We start from the raw sequence: 17,355 nt of genomic DNA, 5'->3' as shown, positions 1-17,355 counted from the left end.
CATAATAGGTAACTATGAACGAAAGCTTGAAAACGAACAAAATTTTTAGAAATTAGAGTATTTGGGCAAAATGAAGTAAGTTATTGATGATAAAATGTATGACTGAGGAAAGTAAACTAAAATAAATAAAACTATTTTCGCACCAAAATTAAAACCAAATTATTTGATAACTCTTCTAGTAAATGTAATAATTTAAAATTAAATCTTTGTTTTACCAATTTTTTTTTCAATATTTTTTTTGTGTTTTTACCTAACTCTATTTAGTATATTTCTCCTTAGATTAATGAATCGTTCACAGATGATAATTTAAAACAAAACCTCCCAATACTCCCAATTCAAGAGTTTTCTAAGTACGTATTTTCTTGGGCTTTTACCCATTGCTATCTTTTTCCTTATGTACGTGGATGAATCTTTTACAATTACAATTGCCGTAATGATGTAACTTATGGAAAGCAGTGAAACTTTTCTTTTTTTATTCTTAGTAGTTCTAATTATTCTTAATATTATTCCCATTTAATATTTGTTTCATTACTAAATTATCTTTTCTTCTTTTCAGTGCAAGGCATGGTGGTGCAGCCCACAACTCAAGCCATGTAAGTTCATTTCTTTTACATAATTGTTCGTAAAAATTTATAATGACTAGTCACGTGAGGTATGTGGGTTAGAAACATGGACATTACGCAAAAATGATGAAAAATGACTTGAAGCTTTCGAAATGTGGGTGTGGAGAAGAATGGAGCAAATTAGCTGGGTCGAGTGGAAAACGAAAGAGAGGGTCTTAGAAATAGTGGGGGAGAAAATAACAATTTTAAATATTATTAAGAAGAGGAAGAGAAACTGGTTAAGACATTGGATAAGAAGGAACTGTATCACGAGGGACGTTTCAGAGAGTATGGTACTAGAAAAGAGAGGGAAGGGGTGAAGGAGACTACAATTAATGGACGATATCAAAACAGAAAAATCGTACGTGAAAATGAAGGGGATAGCGGAAGAAAGTGGTGCATGGAAGCTTCTCAGTTATGGCAAGTGATCTGTCGATACTGGCAGAAAACTTATGATGATGAGTCATGAACGGAAAATGCAGAAAAGATGAACCACAGATTAGTCGATGCCATAATTTCTTGATACTCAATACGTGCTCGATACCTGTTTCTGACCTTCGATATTCAATGCTGTATTATGTATTAAGTTTCCTTCAATACAAATTAGACATAACTTTTTAAAATCATTCTGGCTTCTTTTACTTGATCTCCTGCCTTTTATAAAACAATTATTCCAGTATTTATTAATTTTGTATCTTTTAATTTGTACTTCATGTTGTTTACAACTTTCTTTTGTATAAAGTTAGAAAGAATGTTGTCAAAATATGCCATTAGGAGATAGTTCATGTGCTTTAATTTTAACAAAACAAACAGATATGTGGTTGCTACTCGTAAAATACAGAATAACCACTTGTAATTGCAGAATTGTTACAGCTTTTCTTGAATATTTTTACTTTATTAGGAAGTAGTTGATTTCGTTGCTTTACTACTTTGTCTTGAGGTAAGACTATTATTATATGGTACAATCATAGGCGGAGCTAGGAATTGTCTGCTTGAGAGGCAGTGGGGGGCAGATCTTTTGATCGATCTCGGAGGTCTTGGTAGGTGGTCATTTTATAGGTGACATTTTTATTTTTTTTTTCAATAAGTTGGGGGCAATGCCCCCCAAGCCCCCATAACTCCGCCCATGGGTACGATCAAATATTTCATTGCAAATTTTAGTTTTGTTCTTGGCATTGTCAACTTAATTGTATGAAATGTTGATTACAGAGTTTGGAATAAAACCTTTCAAGTGTAGAATTATGGGAATATTCAGATTATCACGAATCCATTTCTAATTCTAATTACATCGTTTGAATTTATAACTAAATTCTGCTAATTTAATCTACTTCAAGGGATTGCAGAATGTTTATTGGTAGCACTTTCAGATCGAAAATAACAAAAGACCTGCATAACTAAGAAAATAATTCATAGAAATCATTCCACCTTATTTTGTTTGTTGCAAATACATTCAAACAATCATTGTGAATGAAGTTTAAGCACTATTTTAAGTAAATAATATTTAACACGTTGGCTGCCATGTGTATGGATTTCCATACACACGGCTCCTTCATGCAGCGCCTCGTGTATGGTTTTCCATACACACAAATATATATTGCACTTTTTCACGTTCGCTCTATAGCTGTGTATGCTATTACACACACATGGCGCAGAAGTCAAAATTTTATATCCACGCCACGTGTATGCAAAACTATACACAAAGAAAATTATACCTTTATGGGATAAAAACAAAGGCGAAAACAAAGTATTGGTGGCGGATTGTTGCCCGTGGCGCACAGATGATAAAGGTCAAAATATATAGTGGCGGTTTAAATATGTGAAACGATCATGTCAATCAATGTAATGAGGTATTGAAGAGAAAGTAATAACGAAAATAGACATATCTAAGTAGAAAAGTATAAACGGGAAAATGACGAAGTGTTAGCTGGAGGCCACAGAAAATCATTTAGATAGTTAAATCGAGACAACCCAAGTATTACTTGTATGGGAAATACGCAATGGGTTGAATAGTTTTAGTTTGAAGTTTTTGACATAAAAAGCTTTGGTTGTACCACGATAGAGAAAAGAGCATAATATAAGGATGGAGCTCGGAGAGGAAAGCATCATTAGAAACAGTGCTACATGAAGAAAGAAAATCGAGCGCGTTTAGAAGGAAATGAAGTATTTCAGTTTAACGTCCCACGATTATGTCTTTTACGATGATTAAGACAAGTAAAGAATTGATAGAATTAGCATGTGGGAGAAAACGGGAGTACCCCAAGGAAAACCCAGTGGCAAAATGTTTCCCACCACACACTTACTTGGGCGGGGATCAAACCAGGGACCCCATGCAGTAGAGGTAAGCGCTGTATGAACCACTGTGGCCCCCGCTGTACAACGAGAAAACATTGTAGTGGATTTCATGAAGCTGGTTGTACTTGAGTTTTGATTAACCTGGTTATGCGGAGCTGGGTAGTGCTCGCGGCTGCATGTGGCGTAGTCTCTAACGCCCTCGCTTTTGATGCGGGCGGTCCCTGGGTCGATGCGGTGCGGGCACTCGATCGAAAAAGTGTAAAAGCTTTTCCAGGTCAGCCATCTTGAGTGAGGATTTCCTGGGTTTTCCTCATTCACACCAGGCAAATGCCGGGGTGGTACATAACATACAGATCCCGGGCTGCTTCCTTCCTTCCCTTTCCTAATGTGATTGCCGAAGGACATCATCTTTCATACGTGACGGGATAACATGGCCATAGATACCAAAAGCTCAGAAATCTAATTCCTTGATAGTGTTACCCACGAGACAAAATTTGGGACTTCAGTACTACTTTGATCCTCGTATATATTATCGCAAGAGCCCTGCTCGTCTCGTATCGCGACACAGAAGTTCAGTCTTATCTAGTCTTGTGGGCAACACCAGAGCTGGGTGTACGTTATATCTTTGAAAACAGTCCAGCGTATGTCTACCAACAATTGTACTCTGTACGGGCGTACGATCGAAAATGTTAACGATAAAATATCACTTGCTGACAAGGCGATTAATTCTTAATTCATTATTCCTTAAAGCACTTGATTTACGTCTTATACAAATTTTATCTTTGTTTTCTTTGCTACACTTAACTGGCTCTCTCTTTCACACAAATGCTTCTCCAATTATCCCTAAAAGCATTTGCGTTGTTACTAGTTGGAACAGTTGTATCGAAGTTGAGAATTCTAAGCCGCATTCTTTTAATTGTGTTTTCCACTTAGAAATTTAATTCGTTGATAAATGCCACTTGAGATATGATATTTCTGACATTGCAGGCATCCACTTTATATTGAATACCTGCTGCTTTTTAACACATAAACGACCATTTCAAATTTATACCAACCACTAATGATCTCAAATTTCTTCCGGTAGGACTTTCAATATACGAGGATCAAAGTAGTACTGCCAATATACTTGTAAACCACGTGGAGCAAAATTTGAGATATATCTCAGGGGAAAATTCAATGTTTCGGGTACGAGGTAGAGGTTTGGCGCAGGAACACCAAAAATCATCATTGGTAGCAATTATGTAAAGCATCACGGAGGAGTCTGGCAATGCTAGACTTGTTCGCTTTTACCTAATTCTTTACACACAATTAGTAGCGGACTATTGAAAGATAGTTTCAATGAAAAAAAAATCTGAATCATGTTCATATGAATTTGTTTACAATGTTTGGTAGAGGGAGATATGACCGTACACCTAGTACTTGTCTCGCATTTACATAATATAGGTAGAGTTTCCAAATTCGCTCTTTAGAAAGCCAAATAACAATTACGTTGTTCTACTAACAAAAAAGGTTTAAAATACTTGTTTAGCACATACTTTTCATTATATATATTCCCCATCAATTGGTAAACTTTCATTGTAAGTAAACTTCTCCTTTAAAAGGATTCCTGCTTTGGAAAGACCCTAGTTTTGGCTTCATTATCTCAAACACAATGCACTAATTATGTGAAGTGGCTTTGTTGATTGACGAAATATATTGCTATTATTGAGATGAGCAATGCCTGTTAATAAACAGGTAACAAATATTACCTGGTCCTAATCTCAGCATGTGATCCCCGCAGTCTTTTTCTCTTTACTTAACTCTTAAAATTACGCATAAATATTTCAATTGACAAAGACCTAGTTTAACCTCCTAAGTTTATAGAATCGAGTTTCTAATAGTTTATATAACTCCAGTAAAATCAAACTTGCATCAGCAGGTATCTTGAGACCAGAAAAATGTCATATATACCCTCCTTTCAAATAAAATAGCCCTGATGTTTTCTTGTGAAGAACGAGAAACCTGGTAATTGATCATATATTTCAGATGCTTTCGTTTTCATGTAGTTATTGGAAAATCGTACAGTAGAGTCCGATTATCCGAGCGAATTTGGACCTGACTAACATCGGATAGTCGGGACTTGAATAATGCAGACCTTCTGCAAAATGAAGGGTAGTATTGTGTGTGCAATAGTAAAAGCATGAGGTGCAGTATAATAACTAAATAGGACTATATTAGTTTATATTAATTAATGTACAGCACATTCAATCATTCTAGTGTAAGTAGAAAAGTATCAGAATAAAACATAAAATATTTTTTAAAAAAACTTTAAAAGAACTCACAATACAGTATTTTTCAAAATTAATCATAAAATAAAGCTTTGAACGTGATTGTTGACAGCAAGACACATGGTTGGGAAGCTATTCCATTACCTCACACTGGGGCGCGTAAGGGTGAAAAACTAGAGAAGGAATGACCATATTTCCCCTTATACGACAGCAAGAAAGGGCCTCGATTGGGACTTTGCTTCGTCAAACGATTGGTACAGTGTGTTTGGCTTGTCACTCATGATTGCTTCCGTCGTTGTTACGAGAGTGCGTAGTGTGTGTATTACTTCGTTCCTTCAGTGGTAATGTAGTAGTTTAGTGCAACTACTCATAGATTTTTCAAGTGCTTATTACATGAAATCTTTAAAAATACTGTAGTTTAGATTCATATTTGACAGGAAACATAGATCCTCCGAACCCTTTCTGGAGCTCTTATTCCTGTGGTTCGAGAAAACTTTTCCTGGTATTTTTACTCCCCTCAGTACCTTAAAGTTACACTCAGACTAATTTGGTGTATATGCCAAATTTAAAATAGTGCAGGGTTATGAGTCCTTTGCATCCACCGCTTTTGCTTTGATTGACTGTGTACGCAAAAGGGGAAACTAAAAAAGTTTATTTGGTTCCGACACAAGAAGTTATCAAAGTAATGTGTATGGTTTTTCCCTTAGAAGCACCCAACCATTTACTTCAGCAACCGTTTAGTGATTACGGCAAAACTATTAAAATGAAGCCTAGTATCGGAATTCCCCTTTCCCTCTGGTTTTAATAATGGAGTGCACCTGATTTTCATGTAGTTACAGTAACGAATTCCTTTAAAGTTAATTGTATATATATGTAAAATAAGTATTTCTTATGATAATCAGCCAATAACCTGCTATTTTTGTCAAACCTCGAACCACACAATTGCTAAGTGTCCCGTTAAACGCATGAAAAGTGTAAGGCCCTCGAATGTTAATGCCCTCTTCTAACATGATGGCCTTGGACCCTGTTCAACCGTCGACTATCTCAACAGTTCCTCGTGTTAATGTCACTTCAGCAGTTTTTTTATTTCTTGACCTTCGTATACCAATGTGATTTAAGCCCGACTCTCCTTGTACGATGAAGAGAAATTTCCAGATTTACCACAACATGTTGTGATTGAGTCCAGGTTACCTTCACCAATTGCTTCGTCGCAAATTTCACACCTCGAGGTCAGTGCTTTGAACTTTACTTTGCTACCAGAGAATAACACTGACAGCAAAACAATAGATGACGGCAACACAGCGCCCATGACAGCGCCCATGAGAATCCACTCTACCAGCAAGCACTCTTCTATGGATTCTTCAGTTGCAACAACTACAGCGTTTACTTCTCTGAAAGATAGCACTATTATTATGCCTCAAGAAAAACGTCGAGAAACAGAACATTCTCGTTCACGTAAACAGAAAGGGACATATTCTTAGGGCCTACCGCTAGTTAGTTACGTCCTAGCACTCATGTTTCAAGGATTTCTTATGTCATCTCCAATTCTGATTTTTTTTATCTCAGTGTAGTTATGGTATTAATAGTGGTGTCATTATACCTCGCACCAGTTTACGCTAGAGTGGCTTGTTTATATCTCCATTGTTTTGTTTTCATACTACGACTTTTTCATGCTCTCGTTTTTGTATGTAGGGGAAGGACTCCGCACACTACCACCGAATCAGTGGGACTCTGAAGTTCTTGAAGGGATTCCTGCTCTTAGTAAATATGTGGGTGGATTTATTGATTTTTCTATCATGATTTTTCTGAAGTATTTGTGACTTCCTAAGATTCCTGGCGCATCCTTACTTTGAATTTATATACAATATTTCAGATCTTAAAAAAGCAGTATTGTTTAACATAATTAAGAATCAAAGTTGTGACATGTATTTGGAAGAGGTCATATTTGCTGATTTTGAGTTTATGTACGATGCGATTGTAAACCTCTAACTGCATTGTTTGCATTGTTTACTTACATGTATTACATGTATTGTTTGCTTACAATGCGATTGTAAACATAGGAAAATCAAGTGGCGTCGCTTCTTTCATAAAGAAAGGTCTGTCTTATAACCGTATTTTGTTTGACTCGGAAGATCGAACTATTCGTTGGTTTATTGAGGGCTTCTGTTTTGTAGTTTTTATGTACACTCTGGTTATGTTAATAGACGTTCTAGGGATTTTTTTATACAGATACAATTCGCGATCTGTTAACACGTTCTTTGAATAAATATATTATTGCCGGGGATTTTAATACAGTACCTTTAGGAATGGATGTTTCCCTTTGCATTACCCGACTTTCATGGAGTTATTACATGCTCTTAAGCTCCATGGTATTTTGCTTTTCCAACTTCCAGCTTGTTTATAATTATGTCCGTTCTACAGTCCGCTCGAGACTGGACCGATTGTACGTAACGTGATGTTGTATCATGTGTCATCAATGTTAGTACTTTACCTATGATTAATTCAGATCATTGCATGGTAGTAGGTCTCCTGAAATTCCCTATGCATATATCGCTTACTCGCAGCACCTCTTACTGGAAAATTAACAATAGCCTTATGAGTTGTCCGGACATCATTGCTTGTTTTAATACCAAATAATACAGGTGGTTACGTACTCAACAGGATTACGGACACGTGGTTTTCTGGTGAAATGTTTTCGCACGGTCAGGATGACCAAGTATTTTCAGTACAGAGGAGAGCTTCCTCGCCAAGAGGACGCTTACTTATACGAGTTTGATTATCAAGCTTTAGTTGATTTATGGAGTGAGGTTCCGTATGTCGCTAATGTGCATACCATACAGCACCTTAAACAACGACTCAAAACTATTCAACATCACTGCATAATTCAATCTTATCTTGCAGATGACTCTTATCATCAATTGCCACAAGAAATTATCTCAATATATCAGATGGCTCGCCTTTTATATCAGCGGCACTCTATGCATATTCAGAGGCTTAATTTAGATAAATCTAGCACGCAAGATACCTCTCAGACTCTGGCCATTTCTACAGAACATTATAGGCAATTTACACAAGCACGCCCGGGTGACGATACGTTCGTTCCGTGTTTTTGGATGTTTTTCTGTAGACATTTATCCAGGAGGACGGGAAGAGTTTGCTCCAGTCTACTACGGCTCGGGTGATATACGAAATATTAAAGACTGCGAAAGGCAATGGCTTATCGGAATTTGACGATTTAAGCTTCGCCTTCTATAACACGTATTGGAGCATGCTCAGAACAACACACATTATGCTATCTAATGCATTTCTTTCGGAAGTTTCCTTTTGCTACAATCGAGTTATCATGATATTGACCTCTAAACACACCAAGGTTCGCACGGCACGAATGTATCGCTCTATTGCATTACTTTCTGTTGACATTAAATTATTCACCAAAAATTTTAGCGCAGTGTTTGAATCCATTTAAATCGTTATGTCAGTGACGCACAGATGGCTTTTCATCCCCAACGAACTTTATATTATATACTTGGCTCTTTACTGTATTTGAATGTTTCATCTTTCAAAATTTACAAATCGGTGTCCTAGCTATTGATTTTGATAAGGCGTACAATGCTATAGATTATCACTGTCTGCATAGTGTTTTGCGTGTTTATAATGTGTCTCTCTAATTTTGAACCATCATTGAAAATTTGTATCAATTTTTCACATTTCAACTGCAAATTAATTGAGATCTTACCCTCTGCTGTCTTTGAAGCAGTGTCTTCGACAGGGGTGTAGTTTGTCCGCCGCCTTTTTTGCATTGGCAGTTGATCCTGTGTACGTTGGCTGGCTTAACTTCCTCCGTTCCGAAGCGTCCCTTTCGGCGGGTGAATGTTCTTGCGTATGGTGATGACGTGACCTTAATTGGAACCGAACCGGCCCATATGACCTAAACTTTCGTCATCCTTACTTCCTTTGCCTCTTCTGGGCTATGCTACAATACACCGAAAACACAATTATTGTCCTTTAACAGGTACCAGATGCCACTCGCTGGCGCTTTGCGTGGGGCATTTCTTATGTAACTTCTGCAGTGGACTCTCTTAGCCGATTTATCTTTAACCATTCGTTGGCTTAACCGTTCATCTTCCAAGAAATAAGTCGTTTTCGTTATTAGACTTCATAACAATAATAAACATGCACACATGCATGTGAAAAAAGAAAGAAATCGATAGAGGCAAGGTTGAGGCTGTAAGGGAATGATTGAATAGTTCCCATCCAAATCTTTGAATTGCCTCAACAGTACGAACCTTTGTGTATAGGCGGGCGTTTTCATGGATCAGAATAATTCCAGAGCGTAGCATTCTTCTCCGCCAATTTTGAATGTCACGTCGCAGATTATTCAGTGTTTGAGAGTATACCTCTGATGTAATTGTTCGTCCTGGTTCCAAGAACCACACTCTTCTGATCCCAAAACACGGTTACTACGATTTTGTGAACTTGTGGTGTTTTTATGAATTTCTTTGCTTTAGCAGAACCAGAGTGCTGCCATTGTATTGACTGCTGATTCTACTCCCCAGTGACGTACGATATCAAGGTTTCATCCCCGTCAGTATGTGAGGAAAGAGATCATCCCCATTCTCCCCCAACCAATCAAAAAATCACATGCAGCTGTTATTCTTTGCTCTCTGTGATCGTCTGTTAGCATATCTGGTACTCACCTCTCACACAGTTTGTGATATACCAGCTTCTCAGTCACAATTCGATGCACTGTTTTCATAGACACTTCAAGAAATTCTTTGGCGGGTTAATTTATTGTGAATCGGCTTGTCTTCATGGTGTGTTGTGCATAATTGCAATGGACAAAATGAGTATAGTGGATAAAATGAAATGAAATTAACTGTTCAGTTTAATGACTCAAGATCATGCTCTGAGGGCTAAAGGAAATAAGTGGTTAATGATATTTAATGATTTTGGAAGAATTTGCGAAATAAGGATGTGCGAAGATCTGTTGCAAAAATTTTCGAACACGATGTTTCCCACCACAAATTCATTTGATCTAGGATCGAAACTTGGGTCTCTTATAGTAGAGCTGAATCACCGTGCACCCTTTCTTCCCCTGTAGGATAAAGGTTGTCCACATAACCATTGGCAGTAATACGTCCTTTCAAATTTATAACTCAACCTACTAGGTCTGACCACATCATTACAGAGCTATCGCCACGTTTCATTACAGGGAGCAGATTGTTTAGAGCATAAGCTTCTTGGGTCATTTGCCATGCAGTAACATGACCTATTATTGGAAATAATGAGAAAAGATACTCATCGGACCATATTACAAGTCTACAATCATTATTGGCGCACTTTGCGTGTTTTGTGTGCCATTATCTTTGCTCTAAAGCGTTGCTGATGGTATCAGCGGTTTGAAAACTGCAACCGGACAGCGGATATTCATATTACACAACTTACGTTCGACTGTGATTGTCGCAATAAGTTGCTCCAGGTGCTGATTGAGTTTCGCAGTTACTTTTGCCGCATTCGCTCTCTAGTTCTTGGCGACAATTCTTTCAATCCTCGGCGATCCCTGTCACTTAGACTTCTCTTCCATCTACTATTACTCTTCGCCGATGTTGTTTAGCCATGTTTTTTGTAGGCTATGAAACCTTCTCTCCGTGGCAATCAATACTGTTCCTCATGACACACCTAATACTCTGGCACCATAGATTCACATGCACCAACTAACCACGTACCCAGAATTGGCCTCTTTGAAACTGAGAGAAGTCTCTCATTTTGCGTCAACACACTCCTCAGTTCTACCCCATGTAACATACTTAAGACGATCACCTAACACACCATTAATAACGGGCAGATACTGCACAGTGTTTCCGCCTGTATTTTGCGCATCTTTTAGGATTAAAATTAAGAATTCTATTATATCAGTATTTACGAACTTTTAAGCCCGTCACGTATGAAATATGACATCCCACACACTAACCGGACAAATGGTGAAGGGAGGAAGCAACCCGTGTCTTTTATATGAAATACCATCCCGGCATTTGCCTACTGTGAATGAGGAAAGCCCAGGAAAAAGTCACTCAGAATGGCTTGCCTGAAAAAGTGGTTGCACCTTTTCGACCGAATGTCCCAACTGAGAATTGCATCCACGATATTCGCATGAAAGCTAAAGTGTTAGCAGCTACGCTACGCAGGGCCATACACAGCTTTTAAATATTCTTAATTTGTTTTTGCTTATAATATTTGTTTGAATATGCGACTTTGTTCGGGACAAATTTTGATCTACCTGGGTGAACGAAGGGTTTTGTTCTAAATTCTGCAAATTATACCAATATTTTGGATTCCAGTTTTATATTGTTTCAATCAAACAGTTGTCATACAGTTATTGTTTATTCCTGCAGTAGTAACAGAAAAATCAGGACATAGTAGTTTTGGAGGGTTCTTAATGTATTTTTGAATTATTGTTGTTTATCAAAAATTTTGCGTGTTGTTTGTAATTGCAGTGTATATACAAGACTTCTATAAAGTATAAATTTCTTTTTATTCTAGGCTCACAAGGCCAGGGGACGCTTCACCGCCAGTTTTTGAACAGATTTTTAGGAATGCTCGATTTGCACAAGGCGGCAATGCATTATTCGAAGGCCGTGTTCGAGGCAGTCCTAAGCCACAAGTTTCGTGGACACGCAAGGGAGCTCCACTATTCGGCAAGTATTCATGTTCTTAAATCGGTTGTTTGAAGATGGTTTTGGAGTTTATCTTGCTTTACTTCCGTGTGAATAGATCAATCAGTTTTCAAATGTTCCTACATTCTTCTAACGTTATGTCAAATTTGTGCCAGAATCAAGGGTCATGACATAACAAGAAATTTAAATTCAATTTGAATATTGAATGTCCTTAAAACCTTAACTAGTCCGGGCTTGGGCTATTAATTTTTTGTACTGTATGTAGATAATGCACTATTTTCTTTACCCTAAAAATATACCATACTCTAGTAATTTTCCTTCAAGCTTTCCACCTCAAGTTCAGTCCTGGTGCAAATAGTAGTGTGTCTAGTATCCAACGTATTCATATAAAATTAAAAATTAAAGTCTTTTAGTAAAAGGAATGATCAACATTATACTACTACAAATTTTAACGTTAATTTTAACTGATATTTGTTTGTGATTTTGAAAAGAAATGGAGTAGAGAAATTGAACAAATGTGGCCTCTGCTTCATAAATTGGTGCAATATCGAGCTAAGCTATAAAGTGCACTTCCGTTGAATGAAACTTATCATGTTCTATTGTTCCAATAAGACTTTATGCTATGTAACATTTTCTGGTGTAATAAAATTGATTTTTTATTACGATCAAATCTACCTCTATATGCGATTTGGAAGAGGTAGAATAGTATTCCTAAATAGTAGAGCTCTTAAATTATTATATTAAAAATACATTTATATTGGGTGGATTGATTGAAATGTCCGATTAATATTCCTCGTATTGAAACGGAGAGGTTAGCATATGCGCCTTTGGCGCAGGAGACCCGAATTTCATTTCCAGCGGAAGCTAATGGAGTTCAGGTCCCACATTAAGCTGTAGCTCAACGTCTTATATAGTCTCACTGCTGAAAGGGACACTAAACTCAAAAATCAAAACAAATGATCAAATGTAGAGAAACCCAAATCAACAAAACCTACGTAGTCTTCATCTACGTTGACGTACTTTTATCATCACTGCAAGCAATGTTTTTATCCAGATATATTAGAAAGATTAAAGTACAGTTTGTGTGCGTGTTTTCTGTTAGTGGCATTTTTCATTTTCCGCAAAAAAAAAAAAAAAATAATAATAATAATAATAATAATGGTATCATTCACAGCAGTGCCGTGGAAAATCAGCGCCCAGAGCGAGAGTATACGGCGGCGCCCCCATACATATATTCCAAGCAATTTTTCCTTTTTTCTCCCGATATTTTCGCTCCCCTTACTTCGGCGCCCGGGGCCGTCGCCCCGCTCCCCCCCCCCCTACGTCACGGCCCTAGTATCATTACTATATTTCCTATTTTTTCGTGTGATACTAAAGGAACAGTTGGTAAAGTTCCTTCCAAAATTTGATATTTTCTAAGCGAGTAAACAGTAAGCAGTGTGTACAAGCACTACGGAGAAATAGAAGATAATAATTGTGTTGAAGTGGTGCGTTTGTGATTTACGAACTGTAATGTTTGAAGTGTTTGTAATTTTACACTACAGTTTATTCAAGTATACGAAATGTAATCGATGAAATGATTCAAGTTGTGCTATGGTTAAATAGGGAAAAATAATGGGAGGTTTCCGGTTTTACGTACTTTCCTCTCCCTTTTAACAAGATATTATCAAAAATCATACACTCACCGTATTAAGATACACACAAAAATCCATAAACGTCATTAACTTGGGAGCTTGAAATCACCCCTCTTTTCTGTGAAAAACTTCGTGTACGCCACTGCACTGTACAGTGTCAGTACTCTTTGTACAGCATGTAGTACCTTCTATAAATATAGATAAATCTCCTATTGTACGTTCATATTGAAATGTGTCAAAAATTCGAATAAACGTACACGTAAGAATCTAAAAGTTAAGAAATTTTCAAAACATGAACAAAGCGAATCTCACAGGATAGCTTTTAGTAGTGATTGCAAGACAAAGAGAACGAAGAGTAAAATTTCCATATATTCGATGTTGGACACAAAATCCGGAAAACAAAAACACAAAAAAAAATTCAGATTTAATGAGATTTCTGAAAACTAGCTTCTTCATATTGCAACGATAACGTTTATGTATATTTAGTTATAGGGCAACAAGACAATAGTCCGTACCTTATGATAACAAATCTTGTGGCCAGACTTGTTTAAACTTGTTTTATTTATGCTGTTAAAGGTATAATAAGTGAGGAAGCAATAAGCGATTGAAGTAAATTTTTTATTTCTGCAAAATGAATGATAAGTATTAAGGAAATACAAAGCTTAAAAGTAACAAAAATAGTTTCATTTATTGAAATAATTATTGTGGCAAGTTTTGTTGGATATCAAAGTAATATTAAACGACCTGGGACCGCAATATTTAATTATATATGTGTGTTACAATATTCAATGACGAAATTCCCCATACAACCAAATATGAACTTCTCATTAATCTTCCTACACAGTTGGATCATAGTGGTCAAATAGCGAGTTTTTGCTCAGTCTCTAAGAAACGTAATGTACAGAAGTACTGTCACAATTATCGAGATTTACCAAGCAAGGGATTATGGTTGTCGAATAAAATACTAGAATATATAAAAGTATAATGATTTATGACGCTACAGATCTGCGTGTGTGATCGGAATCTTTATTTTGTTTTTATTGTATAGGAACATACATTTGTCTAAAAGTATATAGTAGTTTTCTATTTTGATTTAAAGAAAATTTGGAACTTACGTTACCAAGAATTTTGCGCTTGACTGTTCAAATCAGTCACGTAGTAGATTGTATCCTTACCTATTGTAGGTATGATTTTGACTGTAAAGGGCTAGGTAGATGCTGATAAGATGTGGATTGCATAAGGTACAAGATTACTTTCAACGATTTTTTTTAACTGGCTGCTTTATCTTATAATTGTAGCAAAACTGAAAATGATAATGAATATGTCCCTAGATCTTTAGATTTCTCCGAAAATTGAGTTGAGTTGATTTTGAGTTTAACGTCCCTTCCAGCATCGAGGCTATATGAGACGTAGACCTACTGATTAACGTGGAATGCGAACCACATGAGTTCCCGCCGTCTCCGAAAATTGAGGAGACTCGATAAAACACTGATTGTAAGAAAGCATAAGTCCCAGTAAGAAAGAAATTAGATACCGCAAAGAAATAAATTTGTAAGTAGCACCTTCGCGTTGGTTTAAAAATATCAAGAACAGTGGTAATCAATGGTTGGTATGCCAGGAAAATGTGGAGGATGAGAGTATTTTCTTACTGTAATGAACTTTTTTGTGTATGCAATGTGAGGATGAACGGAACGTTAACGTACAACATGATGAAACTACATCCGTTGACCAACCAATTCTCGGCAATAATGGTTCATTTCGTTCAAACTTTACGTGAAAATCGCTCTGTTGTAAGTTCTCTATGTACCAATTTTGTACTACCCTGTTAAGTAGTTAATGCATTCTCTGAAAAATTGGAACACATCATATTTGGAAACTTCTATGGAAGTGGGATATTAAATGTGATATCCATCAACCAATCGTTCTGATTTGTACGGTGTTTTTTTTTCATTTTCCTTCACATCGGGCATTTCAATCGTACACCTTGATATGTCATTTTCAAACTTTTGTCAACACCGAGTTGGAAGTCTTAAGGAAATGCTTGGTTTATGTTAGATATTCTTTACTCTAAAAACGAATTCTGTTTTAATTAAACACAAAATAAAACAAAAGAGAAACAGAATCTTAGTATGTTAATTAAAGTTGTGAACGTTTAAAGCTTCAATTCCTGATGTTAATTGTATCAATTTTTATATAGCCTCCAGCAAATATCAGATGCAATACGAGGAACAGACTGGAAAAGTATCACTGTTGATCAACAACATCGGACCCGGTGATGAGGGAGAATATGTTTGTACTGCACGAAATCAGTATGGTGAAGCTATCTGCTCCGTATACATTCAACCAGAAGGTAGGGATTGTTGGCTGAAATTTAATTATTTCTTTTAGACATGCAGGATTTTTGTTATGCTTAATAGTAGCTATACTCAAGTAGCACGTACCTTGTACGCAGAACATGAGTTATTATCAGGGTTGACAGGTGTCATTTTTCTCTGGTTTATTAATACTTTGTGTAACATACATTAATTATCAGTAGCCCCAGTCAGTATCAATAGCCCCAGTCAGTATCAAATACTTGATAGAAATAAGTGTTTGAAATAATATGTTTAACAATCAAATGGTAAATTAAGAAACGAACTTCGTAATGCAATTTCAAAAGAATATTTAATAACTACCAAGAAAGTTATTATTATGTTACGGCTAGGATGTTGATATATTGGTTCTGTGTACTTGTCAGTACGTATTTAGTTCTCTGTTTCATGTTTAAAGAAATAAAGAAATTTTAAGTGTTTCAAATTTATTATGAATTCAGCTCAGCGCTGTAGTCAGGGTAATCGTACTTTTATCTCTAAGAGTCTCTTAGGAAATTGTAATCTCCTTAACCATTTAGATAAAGAGTTGAAAATAAGTGTAAAAATCTTTGGTAAAAAATGTTAACAACAGTGATATACGGTAATAGTATCGCGCATTGTACCGAGACACGAAAATAATAATTGTTCTTTATAACATCCCCCATCCTGCTAAACACGACGTGAGTTCCCCATGTATATGTAGGTCTAATTGAAAGTTATTTCCTCTTTTAGTTAAGAGTTTACATACCGAATTTTACATTTCAAACCTAGGCGAATCCTTACATTTAGTATTTGCTGGATAAATGGTGGAAAATTTTAATATTGTAGAAATTGCCTCTTTTCCCCCTCTTAGGGATGGAATTTTAAAAAGCGCTGAAACATGTATTCATTATTTTATGTTGAGAGTTCAAACGTCAATTTTCACACCTCTAACTTAACCGAACTCCTACACTTGGCAATTTCAGAATAAATTGAGAAAAAATGTGAAATTATTGAAATTGCCTCTTTATGTGCAGAACTTTTAAAAACGCTAAAAAAATGTTAGTTTATATGCCGGGTTTCATCTCCCTAACTTCAGGGATACACTACTCTTGTCAAAGAATAAAATAAATAAATAAAACTCTATTTAGGATACGTGTTTCCAAAATTCCATCCCTATCCCTTGTTTTCGTAACAAAAGGAATATTCTGTCCAAGTTTCTGTCTTATTTATATCTATCGATAAGTCACTTACTTTTACTGGATTATATAATTGTATATAGCTATCATAAGCGTTCATATCTTCTCAAGAAATTGTAACTACTTTTGAAATTTCTTCATTTTACAGGACAAGCACAATTTCTGCAGCAGCGTGACCAAACACAAATGCAGACCGAACGAACATTCGAATCTACGCAACGGCAGCTTACAGGTAATTGTATAAACATTAAGGAATTATTTACTGTACATTCAAAAAATCCGTGTTGCCTACTTGTAATACATGTAAAAACGAAAGATTAAGATAGCATAATAGTACTAAACAGCCCAAAAATCTAC

At 36.3% G+C, this 17,355-nt stretch overlaps 1 protein-coding gene across 6 annotated transcripts in view; it reads left to right on the top strand.

The window, feature by feature from the left end:
- Positions 1 to 17,355, top strand: part of sls (sallimus) — a 346,510-nt gene that overhangs the window by 134,931 nt on the left and 194,224 nt on the right. For all 6 annotated transcript variants that reach the window (XM_081744934.1, XM_081744932.1, XM_081744931.1 and 3 more), the window contains exons 2-5: positions 557 to 593; positions 11,702 to 11,856; positions 15,667 to 15,819; positions 17,147 to 17,230. In XM_081744934.1, the coding sequence (XP_081601060.1) occupies positions 557 to 593; positions 11,702 to 11,856; positions 15,667 to 15,819; positions 17,147 to 17,230 (429 nt within the window). The remainder of the gene's footprint in view (positions 1 to 556; positions 594 to 11,701; positions 11,857 to 15,666; positions 15,820 to 17,146; positions 17,231 to 17,355) is intronic.

The sequence above is a fragment of the Thermobia domestica genome, chromosome 17 (assembly GCF_964235325.1).
Source record: "Thermobia domestica chromosome 17, izTheDome1.hap1.1, whole genome shotgun sequence".
Classification (NCBI taxonomy): Eukaryota; Metazoa; Arthropoda; class Insecta; order Zygentoma; family Lepismatidae; genus Thermobia; species Thermobia domestica.
This window is presented reverse-complemented; position numbering and strand designations above follow the sequence as displayed.